At 34.2% G+C, this 18,970-nt stretch overlaps 1 protein-coding gene across 1 annotated transcript in view; it reads left to right on the top strand.

Annotated features, from left to right (window-relative positions):
• The window catches only part of LRRIQ1 (leucine rich repeats and IQ motif containing 1), a 180,574-nt gene that overhangs the window by 106,068 nt on the left and 55,536 nt on the right, over nt 1-18,970 (top strand). The window contains exons 18-21 of the mRNA XM_060165462.1: nt 11,814-11,903; nt 12,552-12,673; nt 13,171-13,266; nt 13,527-13,609. Coding sequence (XP_060021445.1) covers nt 11,814-11,903; nt 12,552-12,673; nt 13,171-13,266; nt 13,527-13,609 — 391 coding nt within the window. The remainder of the gene's footprint in view (nt 1-11,813; nt 11,904-12,551; nt 12,674-13,170; nt 13,267-13,526; nt 13,610-18,970) is intronic.

The raw sequence follows: 18,970 nt of genomic DNA, 5'->3' as shown, positions 1-18,970 counted from the left end.
GGTTTCTATCAGTTATTGACAGAAGAATGCTAAAATCTCTTCTTAAGATTGTGGGTTTCTCTAAATCAGTTTTTAGTTCTGTCAAATTTGGCCTCATACTTTGAGGATATGTTATTAGGGTATACATGTTTAGAATAGTTAAGTCATTGTATTACTGACACTTTTATAATGATAAAATTTCACTCTTTAACTCTAATTTCCCTCTTTAACTAATTGCCTTATTGGCCATTCCCTCCGATATTTTCATACTTACAGCAACTTTCTTTTGACTGGTAATTTTATAATATATATTTTCCTAACCATTCCCATTAAACATCTCTGTTGCTTTTATATTGAAACTGTGACTCTTATACAAGTATACAGTTGGATTTTGCTTACTTTTATATTCCATTTTGATTTTTTATTAATATATTCAGACTTTAAATTTATTTCAATTGAGAGTATAATTAGGTTTATATATTTCATCTTTCTGTTTGTGTTCCATTTGTCCTGTTAGTTCTGTGTTCCTTTTCTGCTTTTTACTTTTTTTTCCCTTTAATCAGGTATTTTTGTTTTTCCTTTTTTTCTCACATTAGCTTGTTAATTTATGGTTACCTCTTTCTATGCACTTCATTCCTTCCTGCATTATTATGCTTCCATCATTTTATTTTACCTTAAGGACTTTCTTTAATATATATTTTAGTTCAGGTCAGTTTTTGATTGCTTGAAAATTTCTTTCACTTAAAACTTTGAAGGATATCTTCTTTAGTTATAGAATTCCAGGTAGGCTTTTGGTGTTTGAAGATGCCATATTTATTATCTTCTGGCTTTCATAGATTCTATTGAAAAGTCAGTAATAAGTCTTATTTTTTCTTCTTTGAAGATACTTCTTTCCAACTCTTACTCCCCAGACTACTTTTAAGGTTTATTTCCTGTATTTGTTTTTCAGCATGGGTGTGGTTTTCTTTGTATGTACTCTGCTTGGAGTGGGGGAGGTTATGTGGCTTCTTGAATCTGTGGTTTATGTCTTTCATCAGTTTTGGAAATTGCTTGGCCAGAGGTATTTCAAATATTTAATCTTTTTCATTATCTCTCTTCTCTGAGGTAAAGTAGGTCCAAAAACACGTATGTTAGAATCTCTTACCATTTCTCATGTGTCTCTTAGACTCTTTTCTGAATTGTTTTCTTTTTTTACTTCTGTTTTAATTTGCATGTTTCCTACTGACCCATCTTGTAGTTCACTAATCATCTCTTTTATCTAATCATTTTTAGCCTATCTATTAAATTCCTAATTTCAGTTATTCTGTTTTTTAGTTCTGGAATTTCTACTTGATTATTTGTTGTAATTTCTAGTTATGTATTGAAGTTTTCTATCATTTCCTGTATTTTCTTGAACATACTGAGTATGGTATATTCAAAGTTTTCTCGGTTGATTGCAACATCTGGATCACTTGTAGGTTTATTTCTATTGACAATTTATCTCTTGTATTGGGTTGACCAAAAAGTGCCTTCGGTTTTTAAGTAAAAATAAAGGACACATTTTTCATTTTCACCGAGAACTTTATTGAACAACGTATTCACCCTTTTGTTCCACTACCTTCTACCATTTTTCAGGCAACTTTATAATTCCATCTACCCAAAACTATTTATCTTTTTGAGCAAAGAACTGTTCCAGGTGCCTTTTACAGTCTTCCAGGGAATTAAAATTTTTTCCATTAAGAGAATTTTGTAAAGACTGAAATAAATGGAAATGCAAAGGTGCAATGTCTGGTGAATACGGCAGATGAATCAGAACTTCCCAGCCAAGCTGTAACAGTTTTTGCCTGGTCTTCAAAGAAATATGTGGTCTCACATCATTCTGATGGAAGATTATGCATTTGGTCTAATTAATCATCTGGTTTTTTTTGAAACGAGCTCATAATAGAAGACTCCCTTCCAATCCCATCATATACGTAACATCACCTTCTTTGGATGAAGACCGGCCTTTGGTGTGGTTGGTGGTAGTTCATTTTGCATGCCCCACGATCTCTTCCCTTCCACATTATTATACAGTATCCACTTTTCATCACCTGACACAATTTGTTTTAAAAATGGACCAGTTTAAGTAGAGAGTCGCATGCAGGAAAATGGTCAAGAAGGTTTTTTTTCATTTAACTTACGTGGAACCCAAACATCAATGCTATTAACATAACCAAGCTGGTGCACATGATTTTAAACGCTTGATTTGGATATTTTGAGTTTGTTGGCCATCTCTCACGTGGTATAACATTGATTGTCCTCAATTAATGTCTCGATTTGATTGCTATCAACTTAACTGGTCTATCCAACCATGGAGCATCACCCAGGGAGAAATCTCCAGCACGAAACTTCACAAACCACTTTTGACACATTTGATCAGTCACAAAACCTTCTCCATACACTACACAAATCTTTTTTTGCATTTCAGTTGTGTTTTTACCTTTCTTTAAATAAAGCATAATATGCCAAAAATGTTGCTTTTTTTTCCATCTTCAATATTAAGTGGTTACACAAAAATTCACCAATTTTGATTTTTTTTTCTTTAATACACGCTGAAATGACAGCTGTCACAATACAATCTAACAAAATTGTTTTGAATGAAGTTAAGACAACTAAGCACTACTAGAGCCATCTTATGGAATAAAACGAACAAACCTTTTGGCCAACCCAATATTTTGAGTCAGCCAATTCTCTTTATTAGCATTTAGTCATTGATTAAGTATCAGACATATATGTAAAAAGTATAAAGGCACTGGAAGATGTTTTATTTCTCTAAAGAGGATTTAATTTTGTTCTGACAGGCAGATATTGTATAGACAGAGATCCTTTTGAGGCTTATTTTTAAGCTTTGTTAGGGCTGGTCTGTTTCTGGTTTCTCTTAGGGTTGAGCCAATATAATGTTTAAACTGAGAATGGGATATTTACCAGGTTACCTTCACCTTGTTTTTTCCTGAATTCTAGTCCCTTTCTCCATAGCATCAAATGACTAAAGAAATTTCTTTTTAGCTTTTTAGCACACCAGCTATTGCTATTTCACTTTGAGTCTAGGTATCTCTCCAACACACGTGCTACTTGGAATTTGCAAACATATGAAGGGTTTATTTTATACATGACTTTGAGCTCACATTTCAGTGGTTCTCTCCTCTCAGGGATCTTGGTCCTTCAATCCTAACTGCCTTGGCGTCCCTACACTTTAACCTCTGTCTCTTCATTCCCGTGAAACTGCTACAAGTAGGCCTTAGATTTCTGCTTGGCTTCTCTTTCCTGTTAATAAAATTGGGAATTTCCCTGAGGGAAAATGCGGCAGGAAATACAGGGTTCACATCCGCATGAGACTCTACTCTCTGGGATCTTAGCTTTTTAAGTCTTACTGCTTCAATTGTTCTTGAGTACCTTCAGCTCCTTTTTTTTTTTTTTTTTTTTTGGGATATGTGGGCCTCTCACTGTTGTGGCCTCTCCCGTTGCAGAGCACAGGTTCCAGACGCGCAGGCTCAGCGGCCATGGCTCACGGGCCCAGCCGCTCTGCGGCATGTGGGATATTCCCGGACTGGGGCACGAACCCTTGTCCCCTGCATCGGCAGGCGGACTCTCAACCACTGCGCCACCAGGGAAGCCCTCAGCTCCTTTTTTAATCCGATATTTATAGTTGTTCTCAGGCGAATCTTAATTCTAATTAAAGCTATACCAGAATAAAATGTCCAAAATGAAATGTTTATAAATATTTCAAGTCAGTGATTATTTTAAGTGTTTCAGACATTGTTCTCACCACAGTGAACAAAAGAGATAAAATCTCTGACCTCAGTGACCTTACATTCACTTAAGGTGACAGACAGTGAATAATTATATAAATATACAGAATACTAGAAGATACTGAAAATTGCTATAAAAATTTTTATAAGGAAGGTTAAGAGATAGAGCATAGAATCTGATTGGACTATCATGGGAGGCCTACATGAGGTGAAATATTTTTATAGAGATGTGAAAATAAAGTGAAGGGATAGCCATTGGGTAATGTGGTGCTGGGCTAAGTGGAGGGCAAGTATGGAAGCCTTGAAACAGGAACTTTTTTAGTATACTAAAGAAACAGAATATTTACAGTAAGTAGAACTGATTAGTTGTGGAGAATAGCCAGAGATAGGGAAGAAACAGAGAAATGGTCAGGGAACAGTTCACATAAAGCCTGTGATATGAAGTCAAGAACTTTGAATTTTATTTCAAATGTGATAGAACATTATTATTGGGTTTTGAGCAAGGGAGTTAAATGTATTATTTGTTTTAAATGGATGAATTTGCTTGTAATACAGAGATTATAGTTTAGGGGAGCTAAGAATTAAAACTAAATACCAATTAAGAAGGTATTATTACTTTGCCTTCCTTTGACATATTTTTTACTCCCTTTTTTATGGCCATCACTTCATTTTCAAATCATCTTACAACTTCAGATGACATAATCAAATTACAAAAGTGTCCCTATATTTTTTGTTCTTTCTTTCTCTTACTTTCATCTTTACAACTGTAAGACATATCTAACCAGGACTTCCCCTTTATCACTTATTTAGGTCATAACAATAGTTGCCTTTGGTATAGTCTATACTTTTCTTTAAGATTTATCACAAGAGAGTTGTAGTGATATACATGTATTCAAACTTATATTTTCCTTCCCAGCCAACAAATACTGAATGTTTACAGTATGGTAGGTACTCTACTTGGTGCTAGGGTAGGTACATTGACAGATATAACATGGCCCCAAGTTTAGGAGATGTCAGAAATATATTTGAATATTTTCAGCTATAAAAGAAGTAAATATAAAATTGTCTTAATAAATTAGCCTCAAACAAAAAGCCCGGATCAATCTGCCATGAAGTCTTTATATTGGTTTGTTGCCTCTCTGAAATGTGTTTTCATTTTACAGATGGTTAACCAAGGGGACACTGATAACGAAGGTCAATTTGTTTTAGTTTTTATTAAGCATAGTTTACCTTAATTTTTTAAGTGCCAAGAAATGTGAGGGACCTGAGATTGTATCCTGCATGCAGTCTAACAAGTTAGGCTGCCACACTTTCATGGATGCTGGCAGAAGAAATGAGACATTTATTACTTGTCACATCAGGCAGCAGAAGCCTCATGTTTTTATGTATTCCCTTTGCCCCCAGGTTCCATAGGCAGGAATTCCCCCTTAGGAATCTGGAAGCTTAGGAAACCCTATATTTTATAAAAGGCTGCTAGCAAACCTGTTCATCCTATGCTCCAGGGGAAGTAGTTATTTTCTTATACCAGACAGCAAACAAATTTTGCCTTCTGCTCCAGAAGGAATCACTCAAAGACTATATCTTCCAAGTCTGTTAGCTATATTAACATCCTTGGAAAGATAGTCCAGAACAAAAGATGTCATAAGTCATGAAGAAATGTTAGAGACCTATGGAAAATTATCTCCCAACAATATGTACCCTTCATGTGTACATGGCAAATTTTCCCACAAGTACCCACTCCAGTGGCTACTCTGAATAATCTGACAGGGGCTAGGACAAAATCCATTAGGTTATCCTCATGATGCATTTAATGAAGGATACTATCAATACCCCAGGCGTTTCCTCTTTAAGTTTCTGTATTGACCTTCCCACTAGACTGGAGGCTTTAATCCAGGTACAGCTGGAAGTATTAGCTATTACAGACTCTTTTGGGGCCCGCAAGGAGGAAGTCAAAGGCAGTTCTGCCATCTGAAACAACCCTGGCCAGTGAATTGAAGCTGACTTGAATGCTTTCCAGGACTATAATGGTGTTTCCTTAAATGTTTGAAGGTGATCTATGACCAGGACACCTTCCAGGTGGCATCTGTCTGCCCCATAGGATGACTGAGAATGGGAGTGGGGAAAACATCCAGGCTGCACCCTGAGGATGTGTCAATCACGCTGGCCTGAGACATCCTATTAGGGAAAGGAAATATGTTTCATGCCCAGGAATGATCAGGAGAGAATCCAGAGTTGTCAAAATAGGACTGTATTATCCTCCATGTATTTTTTCATAATCATTACCTAGGAAGTAGCTGCAAGAGTATGATCCCTTTCTGGGGGCAGCCACATTAACTGATCAAATTGCCTTATTTAGGTATGTGGACAGAAGGAAGTGAGAGTGGTGAAGTCAGACTATTGTTGAGTACCTTTTGTGATAAAAGGCACATAACTGTCAGGCTCCAATGGTTCAGAAAACTGAAAACTTATACAGACAAATTTCAACGGCCACAGTTATATGGCCAAACTTAGCTGATAGATAACCTGAAGATGTATCAAAAGTTGAGAATGGAGGAGAGGGTTTAGAAGGTGAGATTTGAGATTCATAATGGGCCAAATTTCCAAACCGTAAGGATTCTGAGGTGCTACAAAAGTTATCAAGAAGTGTTAGAAAGAATTCTTTTGAAAATGGCATGAGGCAGCTTGGGTAGAAGAGGAGAAAAGTACTAGGGCTCAGAGTTGGGGATGGTGAAGAATAAAAATGAGACCAAGACATGGCTTTTAGAATTTCTAAGACCTGTTCAACTCTAACTAACTTGTGGCTTACAGCAAATCTGATTCTAGTTTCATATGTCAAATGAAAGGATTATATTAGGTGGTATGAAAAATTTTGTACATACCTATGCAAATAAACATGAATGTTATTCCCGGCTCTTCTGATAGCCTTATTTCCTAGTCTCTCAAAGTTGGATTATAGGATGATAATTTCTTCTCTGATAAAAAGTCAAATATATGTTTATCCGTTCAAATGTTCAATTATGAGTACACAGTTACAAATTTATCTAAGTTCAAGTTTATTTTTAATGTGTAAGTAAATTTGATAATAGTCTTCTAATAAACAGAAAGCTTTCCAAATTCTCAGTTGTAAGTTAACAGAAGGTTTTCTTAAGCAATAATTGAAATTTGTATAAATGTCCAGTAGTAAGCATGATATATTAATATACATTTTTTTAAACAGTAGTATATTTATAATCTTGGCCAATTCCTCCTGACATTTTGAGATTTTTTTTCCTCAACATACTAGGTACTGCCAAATATAGTTGATATTAATAAGCTGGAACTCATATAAATCAGTAGTCTTGGTAACATTTTTGGTTCAGATTATGTAATTACTGAAAGTATCTTTAGCATTTTATATTAAACCTTCTATTTATGTCTCTAGAAATTTCCAAGAGACAGTGGTTCCGGAATCAGCTAACACAACATTGTAAAGCAACTATACCCCAAAAAATATTAATTAAAAAAAAAGAATTGTTCTGGAATCTAACAAAAGTTTGTGACCTTATATTGAAAACCAAGAAAAAGTATTTTCAAAGTTTTCTGCACTTTTAGATATCAATTTAAAGAACTAATATTTTTCCTCAAACTTCATGTAGCTTTTCCAAGGAAGAAACCTCCATCATCATCTATATGATACAGCAAAGAAATCACTGTGCTTTGTGGGACCTTGTCCTGCTGCAGAAAGAAAACAGCTGGAGTCCCAGAGAGTATAAAAAGAGGTGGTTTGGCAGGTGTTTAAGAAAAAAAAAGTTGTTTGTTTATATAAAAACTAGTGCATAAGTCAGACTCCTTGCCTGGCATTACTAGTCCTTTTCCACAGTCACTCCTCAGATAGCATATTACTTTTAAAATTTCTCTTCGGGGCTTCCCTGGTGGCGCAGTGGTTGGGAGTCTGCCTGCCGGTGCGGGGGGCGCGGGTTCGTGCCCCGGCCCAGGAGGATCCCACATGCCGTGGAGCGGCTGGGCCCGTGAGTCGTGGCCGCTGAGCCTGCGTGTCCGGGGCCTGTGCTCCGCAAAGGGAGGGGCCACGGCAGTGAGAGGACCGCGTACCGCAAAAAAAAAAAAAAAAAATTCTCTTCCAATTTTTTCATTGTGGGAAAGTACACATAACATAAAATTTACCATCTTAACCATTTCTAAGTGTGCATTCACTGGTATTAAGTATATTCATAAAGTTGTGCTACCGTCACCACCATGCATATCCAGAACTCTTATCTTACAAAACTGAAACTATATACCTGTTAAACAATAACTCTTCATTCTCCCTTAATATCCTAATGTTATAAACACCTTAATTTGCATTTACACCAGCTTAACTTCAGTAGCATCCATGAATTATTCTCCTTTATAGCTACATCTCCACCCCTTTCAGTTGTTGATGTCACAAAATTGCATCTTTATACATTGTGTGCTCCAAACATAGACTAATAATTTCTCTAAATAGACTAGTATTTTAAATCATGTGGAGTTACAAACCAAACTTTCAATAATACTAGCTTTTAAACTGAGAATTGTTTGTTTTTAAATGTATTAGTATCTTAAAAAGTGGAGTGAACAAACTGTTGTTACAATAATATTAGCTTTTATAATTTCCCATGTAGTTACTGAGATCTTTATTTCTTCATATGCCTTTTAATTGCTGCCTAGTATCCTGCCACTTCAACCTGCAGAACTCTCTTTAGCGTTATTTTCAGGCCAGATCTAATGGTAATGAATTCTCTCAGCTTTTGTTTATCTGGGAGTGTCTTCAGTTCTTCCTCAAATCTAAGGACAGTTTTGCCAGATATAGGATTCTTGATTGGCAGTTTGTTTTTTTTTCTTTCAGCACTTCGAATATATTAGCCCACTGCCTTCTGGATGTCAAGGATGCTGATGAGAAATTGCTGATAATCTTGAGGATTCCTTGTACATGACAAGTTGCTTCTTACTTGCTCCTTTCAAGATTCTCTCTTTGTCTTTGTCTTTTGAAAGTTTGATTATAATGTGTCTTGGTGTGGGGCTCTCTGAGTTCATCTTACTTCGAGATCATCGAGCTCCTTGGTTGTTTATATTCAGGTCTATTATTGAATTGGGGAAACTTTTAGTCATTATTTCTTCAAATATTCTCTCTGCCCGTTTTTTTCTTTCTTCTCCTCTGACTCCCATGATGAATATATTGGTACATTTGATGGTGTCTCACAGGACCTTTAGGTTCTGTTCATTTTTATTCAATCTTTTTTCTTTCTGTTCTTTAGATTTGATAATTCCATTGCTATATCTTCAAGTTCACTCATTCCTTTATCTGCCTACTCAGAGGCAGATCCCTCTAGTGAATCCTACCAGTGAATTTTTCTTTTCAGTTATTATACTTTTCAGCTTCAAAATTTCTTCTTGGTTTCTTTTCAGGTTTTCTATCTCTTTATTGATATTTCCACTTTGTTCATAGATCATTTTCTCCCTTCTTTTAGTTCTTTGAACATACTTAAGACAGTTACTTTAAAGTCTTTGTCTAGTAAATCTGCCATGAGGTCTTTTTTAGGCATAGTTTTGGTTGATTTCTTTCCTTTGAATGGGCTGTAAATTTTCCTGCTTCTTTGTATGCCTTGTGATTTTTATTTAAAGTTAGACATTGAATCTAATAATGTGGTAACTGTGGAAATAAGATTCTCTCTCTTCCCCAGTGTTTGCCAGGTTTTTTGCTTTTGTTTTTATTGTTTTTGTTTTTATTATTTTAGGCTGCGTCTGCACCAAGGATCAGCCTGAGTTGTAAACTCAAGGTCTTCTTATTTCTTTTCTAAGCCTGTGCCTTCCCCTGGGCATGTGTACTGACTTTCCCCCATATGTGCAGATGCTTTTGAATATCCTAGTCTTTTTTTTTTTTTTTTGTGGTACGCGGGCCTCTCACTGTTGTGGCTTCTCCTGTTGCGGAGCACAGACTCTGGACACGCAGGTTCAGTGGCTAGGCTCACAGGCCCAGCCACTCTGCGGCATGTGGGATCCTCCCGGACCAGGGCACGAACCCGTGTCCCCTGCATTGGCAGGCGGACTCTCAACCACTGCGCCACCAGGGAAGCCCCATATCCTAGTCTTTTTTAAAATGAATATTCTAGTCCTTAGTGTTTGTTTCCCAAAAAAGGAAAAAGAGGAAAATGAAGAGGGGAGGAGTTGGGGGAAGAACACCTGCCCTTTAAATCCTCTGGAAATCACTTAGTAGGTGGGGTAAATAGCCTTACAACAATAGGGGAGGTGCCACTCACTTCTTTGTACCTCTGAGATCAGAAGCAACACTCAACGGTCAGAGTACAGATCTCCAATCTTTGGAAGACAGTGTCCTCATTGTCCACCCTGGCTCCTGCAAACTGTGTGCAAGGTACTTCTAAAACGCATGAATAGCTGCCTGCCTTGGGGCTGGGGAATGGAGGATAGATAGCTGCAACTGTGCTAAGGGCTGACATTTACCAAAATTAACCACAGTTTACCATCCAAGTCTTCCCCAGGACATCACAAGCCTTCAATAGACTCTAGAGTTCCAAAATGGTTACACTAGACAGATTCTGCCAGTTTAGTTGTTGTCTAGGTTGGGAGACAGGTTCCTGGTGCTCCCTACCCCACCATCTTCCCAGAATCCTCTGGCACATTGCCTTTCATAATATTGTCTCCACATCTTCTCTTCATTTTAGCAATTTTACAGTGTAAGAATACTAATTTAGTGATAGCTGATATGCCTTGGGCCTTGATCTTTCCTGGCATAAATATGAATTTTCCTTTATTTGTCATACAAAAGAAAGAATTTAGAAATCTGAGCCCTCCATACTGTTTGCAATTTTGCATTAAATAGCTCTTCTTAAACCAGTTATATATTCTTAAACCAGATATAACTGGTATATAACTGTGATATATATGTTAATGATCTCTGTCTAGAAGGAACTGGACAATGTACTGGTGCACAACTGTATCCTTTTTACATAGATATTCAAATAACGTGAATCTGATTAGGTTTCCTAAGACTAAATGCTGTAAGTAATGGTCTGTCATTGCGCTGTTGGCCTGTAGTCAAGATGTCTTAGGCTTGCCTTTCCAATGGTTTTTCAAGAGATAGTCAAGAAGCACTGAAGCTGTAAAAGTGGAAAGTTGCATTTAGGTCTTCTCAGTTTATAGTCATTCCAGTTTTTAAAACAAATATGTTTGATCATTTTAGAAACTTTTAAAAAACAAGTTCATTGGTATTATGATCATCCTTTTTTCTTAAAGATTCAAAAACAATTATAGAACCACAGAATATTATTTAAACCATATTAAATAATCCAAGTGAATAAAATTTAGATAATTATACCCTAAATTATACAACACGAGCATAGCTAATATATTTCCATTGTAGAACGATAAATTTGGAAATTACATAAATGGAATAAAGATGTTGTAAGATGAAGAGTGAAGTGACTTAAGATCATTTCAAAATTTAAATTTATATTTTTATCATTCAAACTCTTGAACTAGAGAATATAATATCAGGAACCATGTTCTGTATATTGCCACAAAATTCTTTTTTCCATCTATTCAGAAAATTCGTGAAATGTTGAACTAAAGTTAAGTAAAAGCTATCTTACAGATAGTATTTACAGAAAATTGATACTAATATGTTAAAATACTATAAATTTTTGATGGTGAGGTTTGATGGAAAATATTATATTTTGCATAATAAAGAGCTAAAGGATTACTTCCCTCAGTTACATCTAGAGTTGGCTCAGAGTCATAGTTCTCAAACAGTTAAATACACTGAACAATCTGCACGTCTCATTTTTTAGAGCATGTGAGTACTCAAGGCTTTACTTTATTCCACTTGGGGATGAAAAATCTTATCCCATTTTTTAGAATGTTTGCATTAAACAGATACATAACATCTCACAGAGTGAGCAAGTAGCAGATTTTCCTCTAAATAAAAATGCTGAAATACTTTCTTAACATGTGTAGTATATAAGACAATTTAAAAGAATCTTTGTAAAAGTTATGCAAACTAAATTATGTACATTAATGTTATTATTTGTGCAGGCTGCCTTAGAGAAGGAATGGCTTGCTTTAGATTCCACCCGCTTCCCTTCACAAACACTGCTTCTTCCAAACCAGCTGCACTGGCCAAAGGTAACATGTCATGGAAACCTCTTAGTGCTCGATCTTTGCTCATTTCTTAAGGTTATGCTCTGCTGCAGTGATTAATAATACAATTTATTGACTTGAAAAACACAATTACTTTTAGAAGCCTCTGACTTCCTCCTCATCCCCAGATGTAATTTTTCATGTAGCTTTTCTTTCATTTGCTCCTGATTTTTTTCTTTATTTTGGATTTCTTTCAACACTTTATTTCACAGTAGCAAAAAAAAAAAAAAAAAAAGATATGCTTCAGCTGCATAAAATCACTAGTTGACAGCACTTTAAAAATACAAAAATATGCATTAAAAGGGCAACAGCTGAAGATTCTCAGTCAGAGGTCAATGGACTGCAATATCTGTTATTTATTTGATAATCTTTGAAGTTTTTGTTTTCTGAATTTTTTTCATGATCTTTGCAATTAATCATTCTGTATATGCAAACTATACCAAAAGCATATCTCTCATGACTACAACAAAGGACATTTGTATGTATATTCCATAAATTTCATTTGATTATAATTTTTAATTTTTATGTGAGTTTTTCTTAGGCTACTCAGTAATATGCATGTAAAGTAATACAATACACATGCTAGATGTTTTTCAATTTATTTTATACTTATGTACATTTTTTTCTGATAAGTTCTCTGGAACCTTAAAATCTGATGATACTTCACTTAATTTACCAAGTCATCCAGCTCAAGCATGGCTGTGTAATGAGAAAGAAAATTTGTTTTCATCGGAACACACACAGTTTAATAGCAGGTAAGCTAAATTGCTGTTTTAGAGGATCAACCTCTAATGAATGACAAGAATATTATACTCTTTACAAAAGTAGTAAGATGATGAAAAGAGGTATGAATTTGTTAAAAATGTAATGATTTTATGGAGTTTTCAGTGTAAGTAATATGTGTGATGTAAGTTTATTAAAGCAAACACAAAACTTAAGTGTCAGTGAAATAATGTTAACTGTTGTAAACAAGTGAACTTTTAAACATTGCTATATAGGTAGAGATAAGGGTTAGAATAAAAATTCCAATGCTGTGTTTCTTTCAACGAAAGGATTGAAATATGCTTCAAGTAATTGAAATGTAAACATTTTAAATTAATGGCAGACTTTTATTACTTTTCAAGATAAAGTTTTTCTGTAACTTAAATGTATTTTATTTCCGAGTTTGAGACAACATAAACAGCTTGTAGTTTTAAAAAGTGCTGATATACTTGTGTTGATTCAGTTAAGTGTGGTTTTTTCTTATTGCTAGTTCAGAAAATAGAACCTTATCCAGGACACCTGAATCAAAGACCAGCAGAAAGAGTTTGCTAAAATCTGAAAAAGAAGAAAAAATTTCAGAAGAATGGTATGTGGTCGGTCTGTTTTACACTAAACTATTAAGAAATTGAGAAATTTTTAAATATCCAAAGCAGATATTTTTCAAGATTTCAAGAATACCTTTATTAGTTTTTAAGAAACCATACCTCTGTTAAATTACAGATTCTTAAATGGGAATTCAAATTTGTTTCTGTATGATATAATTCAGATATGTGTGTTTATATGTATGTGCATATATAAATATAGTCTGGGGATTTTTTGGCTTTATTAAATGTAATCTTTTAATAGGGGCTTTAAGGATATTTCTACTGCTCAGCAAATGCTGAAGAGAGCACAGAAAATGAAATCAAAGAAATTAAGGAAAAAATTAGGTGGGTAATCAATGATCTTTGCAAAACTATGTATCTGACATTAAAGATAAAATCTTTTAAACTATTTTTTAGCAAATTGTATTTAATGAGAATAGAAATGAAATGCACAGATATAAGAATGTCCAAGGTAATAATTCCATAAAAAAAGAACAAGAAAACTTAGAGAAAATTATGATATTACATTTAATGATTTATTATACTCTTAAATGCTATTTTCACTTTTGCCCTGTTCCTTAGCTACTTGGCTATTGATTATTCTATCTATTGTGCACTGAGAATTATGCTGTAATTGGTTTCGAAGCTGGTTAATCTCAGCAAATGTTGATTCTAAAGAGCGTCTGCTTCGTGTGATTATTCCTTTGTGTGTTTTTAAATTGCTTGATTATTCAGTAAATTATTTCTATAAATTCATCAGTTCCATGAATATCAGCTATGAAGACTTCACAACTTGACACTTTGGAAAAGGAGCACAGTGTATATCTTTTGTGATTATGCTGATCTTGTGAAATGTTCAAAGGCATCTTTTCTTCTATTCCATTTGCCAGGCTATTCAAATCATTTGTCTTTCTTTGGACACCTCTAATCATTTTATTAAAATTACTTAATATGTGGAGTAATTTATAGATGTCAGAGCATGAAATTGGTTGCTATGAATTTATAACCATAATTAAAACAATTTAAAATTATTTGTATATTTCATATAACTTTACATTTACTTAAAACTTTATATTTACTCATGGACTCATAGGTTCAATATAATTAACATGACTTTTTTTTTAAAATCTGTTTTGAGTTTCTCTCACTCATCAGTTTCTTTTATAAAGATCTTAATGTCAGTGAAATGTTTCCATAAAAGTAACATTACTCCTGAGAAGAGCAAGGAATCTATATTTATCCTATAGTTCTAGCTTATATCAGCATACAAAGAAGCACTCAGATTAATTTTTATCTTTATTAATTTTTCTATTATTTTAATCAGTTCAATCATAGAATTGTAAGAAATATGTATATTTAATTTTTAAAAACAGAAATAAAAATAACCAAGATACTGTTGGTTTCTAAGTAATAACTGCTATTTGTTGGCACAGCACTTACTATAGCCATTGATAAATTACTGATGACTCAGTTTTATATTCCTAAATGTTCAACTTTCCTTTTTTGGCATTATATTAGTGATATCTTAATTTTCCCTTTTATCTTTTTGAGATAACTATAATGTTTTTTGTTGTGTACTAAACGTTTGTCAACTTTAAAATATTGAAATTTTAAGCATTTTTAGAGAAAATGTAAATATGTGCTCTGTTTGTCAACTTGCTTTATGCCTCCTGTACTCTTGTAAACTCCTACTAAATTCATCAGGGCTCTGTGGTGGTTTCCCAGGGAAATACAACCCCAAACCCTTAATGAAGATGAGACTCTCAGTTCCAGGGAAGTGGAATTCAGTAAATCGGGGTAGTTTGATAATGTTATATTGCTTTGATATATATTTCTACTTATTTTCAACAGTATCAAAAACAATGTTTAAATCAATGTTTTGAGAAAAATAAAAGTTACTGAAACTCCTGGGGCAAGTTCAAATACCAGAAGTGGCTTAAGAACTGATTCAGCCAACGTTCAACAAATAATTATTATTTATTTATGTTCAAGATCTAATTTCTTAGATATTTACAGCGTTTGCAATGTCTGTGATAGTGAAAGTAAGGAAACTTTTATCTTGTTGGAATCTGTCTCTGGAAATATATAGGTGTTTCTTGCTAATTCATGTAACTGAAGGGTTTTTTTTAGGTTGAGTACATTTTTAATTGATCAGCATAGTAAATAATATTTTTTAGAAAAAGTTTAATAAGGAATATATGCTCATACATAAAAGTCATTGCTTTAATGGCCAAAAATTAGACATAATTATTATGAAGCAAAAATTAAACCTCTTTTTATCTGTCACAAGGGGGCATGGTAGGGTAACAAATGAAAAAGGACATCCAAGTTAACAACCACATCTTAAATTTAACATTTTGACAGTGGTCATTAAGCATGACCTGTTATCTCTTCCCTCTTGCATCTCCCTCCCTCCCAAGAGGGAAGAAATATGGGAACATATGTATATGTATAACTGATTCACTTTGTTATAAAGCAGAAACTAACACACCATTGTAAAGCAATTATACTCCAATAAAGATGTTAAAAAAATTAAAAAAAAAAAGCATGACCTGTTAGGTAAAAATCCAAAATGGCAACTCTATAATTTTTATGGGGTTATTTACTTTAATTACATGATTGTAAACCAAATTGCATTCTTATTACTGTGTGAGGTTTTGTGTCTTTACATTAAGCTTTTGTTTTGCTTCTGTTTTATCAAAATAGTATTAGATTGATGAAATAAAAGCAATTTTTTTAAAATTTGAATTCTGAAGTGTAAAATTTAATGATGACCTTTAAATCCTCCTCACTCGTTTTCTCTGCTCCCCCTTCACAACATATACACAGAATAGAAATAGTCAAGGTAAGATTAAAGATGAAAAAGAAAATCAGTGGGATCCTCTACAATTATGATACTTTAATCTTTAGTAGGTTGATGATGTAGAATTTATGTCAGTTCGTATATGTGAGCAAATCATTTAAGACTCGGTAACTCCGTCTTTCTTCTTACAGAATAAAGAATTTTCTAGTATTAATGCAATCAATTTGTGTTATGCTGTTAACTTATTTGAATCTGCCTAAAATAATGGCCATAATTTTAAACTTTTATTACTCACTAATAAATTTAAATGATTTTTAGGTACTTAAATTCTGTTAAATACTTTAAAAATTTACAAGTAATTTTCAAATATACATATATGTGTATATATCTTACATGCACAACTTGCCAAGTTGAAAATTTCAAGCCACCAGAGGGCAACATTTTTCGTAAAACTGTTGGAGACTAACCAGCTCTGCGTGGGTAGGGAGGATGTCAAGTGGGGCAGTCAGAGAATAGAAAATTAAATGGAATCCCTAAAACCTAACAAAGCACTAATCCTCGTGGAGGTGGGGCATAAATGCACGAAGTGTGGAAGCTTTAATTAAAATTTCATGCCATGAAAAACCTTAGAGCAACTTGCTCAGTAGCGAGCTCTTAATAATATTTCCTGTTTCTGTCTTGTACATATAGTTATTTAGCCAAGGGATATAAGTCAACAACATTTGATTTAAGATGAGAGTGAAAATAGGGCAGAAGGTAGGGGGTTAGTTATTTGAAGAAAGTTGCAGATAGAGGAAGAATACCACTGAGGTTGCTGATTAATGAAGAAGCAAGGGGCTGAGAAAGCAACAGTGTGGGCAGCCATCAGAGGACACTCAGTATTGATGACTTCCATTAGGATAAATGAGGTCATCTGCTTTAAACAGAAGAGAGAGGAGGGGGAGAGGGAGGGGGAGGAGGAATTAATTAGAAGCCACAGGATGGAATCTAAAATTGTGAGGAGTTACCATGATTTACTTAGTTTGGTTTTGGCTTCTAATTGTTGTTATTCCTAGTAAGTCATTGCTACTTCCCTCATGATGGACATAAGTGTGAGCAAGTAATGACTGGTCTTGTGTTTGTGGGTTTTTGTTTGTCTTTTTGTTTTTACTGTTGCATCATGCACAGAAGTAATTTCAGAATCTGGTGATCTGGGTTGGAATTTAGCAGGGAAGTTCAGAGTTTAGTACTGCAGTGAAGAACATCATGTGTAAGGTGAGAGTTGCTGGGTTGTTGAAAACCCGAGGGTCAATATCCTAAAGATAGCGAGCATAATTGGTAGCAAGACTGAGATGAGCCAGATGGAGAAAGAGAGTGAGTGAGTGGTTTTGATGTGGAGCACTCCTGAGAGGGGACAGGTTTTGAGTACAGGGATTTTGGTGGAGAGCAGATGGTAAGATGTTTAAGGGCTAAGAATATAAGGATGAAGACATAACGTGGCTTTCCAACATTTATAATATTTATGCATGCCAAATTTCAAATTTCATAGTTAGAAGAAAGAAAGATCAGGATGAGGCAGACAAGGTTAATTTTGTTATAAATGTAGAGCCACCACTAGGGATTAGAATCATCTTGCAGCTGTTAGTAACACCTAGCACAGTTTCAAGTACATGTTAAGCATTCAATAAATATTTGCTGATTTTATTTCACTGAAGAAAAAAACTTGAGACTGTGTTAGCAACATTTAGTTATAGCCAAGAATTAAGCCAGGTAGAAAATAATTAAAGCTAACTCCTTAATGTGAATTAAACAGTTCATGGGCTATAGCAAAGAGATCGGGTTGCAAAATGATAAGGTAATTAAGAAATGTTAAGGAAGGATCAAAAGGGAACAGCTTAGACAAAACTGTGACAAAATGAAGTTTATTGCTGGTTTATTTTGTTTACCTTAGTGATTCCCAAAAGGAACTTAAAAGAATTTTGATCAAATGTTACTTTGTTGTGCTCTGAACAAAACAATAATAAAACTTATTTGAATACTAAGATCCTGGAGGACCCAGTCTCCACTTGTTCCCCACCAAATTCCCTGAACCTAATACCATGGTAGATGTTCAGTAAATAACTGTTAACCAAATCAACAGTAGGTTAGCTAAAAGTCACTAAAGACATTTGACCCTGTGTATGACTGTGTGTATTTTATAGTCATTTAAATATATGTTTATATTTGAGAAGGCAAATTTAAATTAGTAAATAATACTCCTTATAAAAATGAAGTCATTCAATCTTAGCATAAAACTTATTTTACAGCACTGCTCTACATGGCACATACAGAAAATGGATAAGAACCAGATTTTCACGTATGTCGTTAATGAGAATAAGATAAACCAGTGAACTAAGATTAGGTTTATAGAAACTGTAAACAGATTGCACAGGGGATGGAATAATTTTAAGGATATTATAATGCCTAAATAAAATTGTTACTTAAATGAGGTAATGGATAGAAAGTGTTGAGTACAGAGCCACATACATAATGGAAAGTCAGCTTACTTATGGGTTTCTTTAACTATACGATGAAGGTGTATTTAAAACCTATTTTCCAGATACTGAGCAAGTCATACTGGGAGATAAAAAATTTAAAAAACAACAACATTGACCTGCCATTGATGATTGCTGAGGAGTAGATTTAAATGACTTTGTAATGCTCTTTACAATAGCCTTATATCCTGGCTTTCTTACTTGATTGTGTATTTTTTGAGTGTTACAGTAGTATCATTCATGGTGGTCTTTTTGGGTACTATCAGAATCAAGTGATTTTTTTCCCATCTAGAATTACTATATTTTTTGCTTCTTATCATTATTCCTTATTATTATTCCTTAGCAGTTTGAATTAATTTGTTTTTAATCAGTTTAAGGTGATGCAATCAG

The sequence above is a fragment of the Lagenorhynchus albirostris genome, chromosome 11 (assembly GCF_949774975.1).
Source record: "Lagenorhynchus albirostris chromosome 11, mLagAlb1.1, whole genome shotgun sequence".
NCBI classification, from domain to species: domain Eukaryota; kingdom Metazoa; phylum Chordata; class Mammalia; order Artiodactyla; family Delphinidae; genus Lagenorhynchus; species Lagenorhynchus albirostris.
This window is presented reverse-complemented; position numbering and strand designations above follow the sequence as displayed.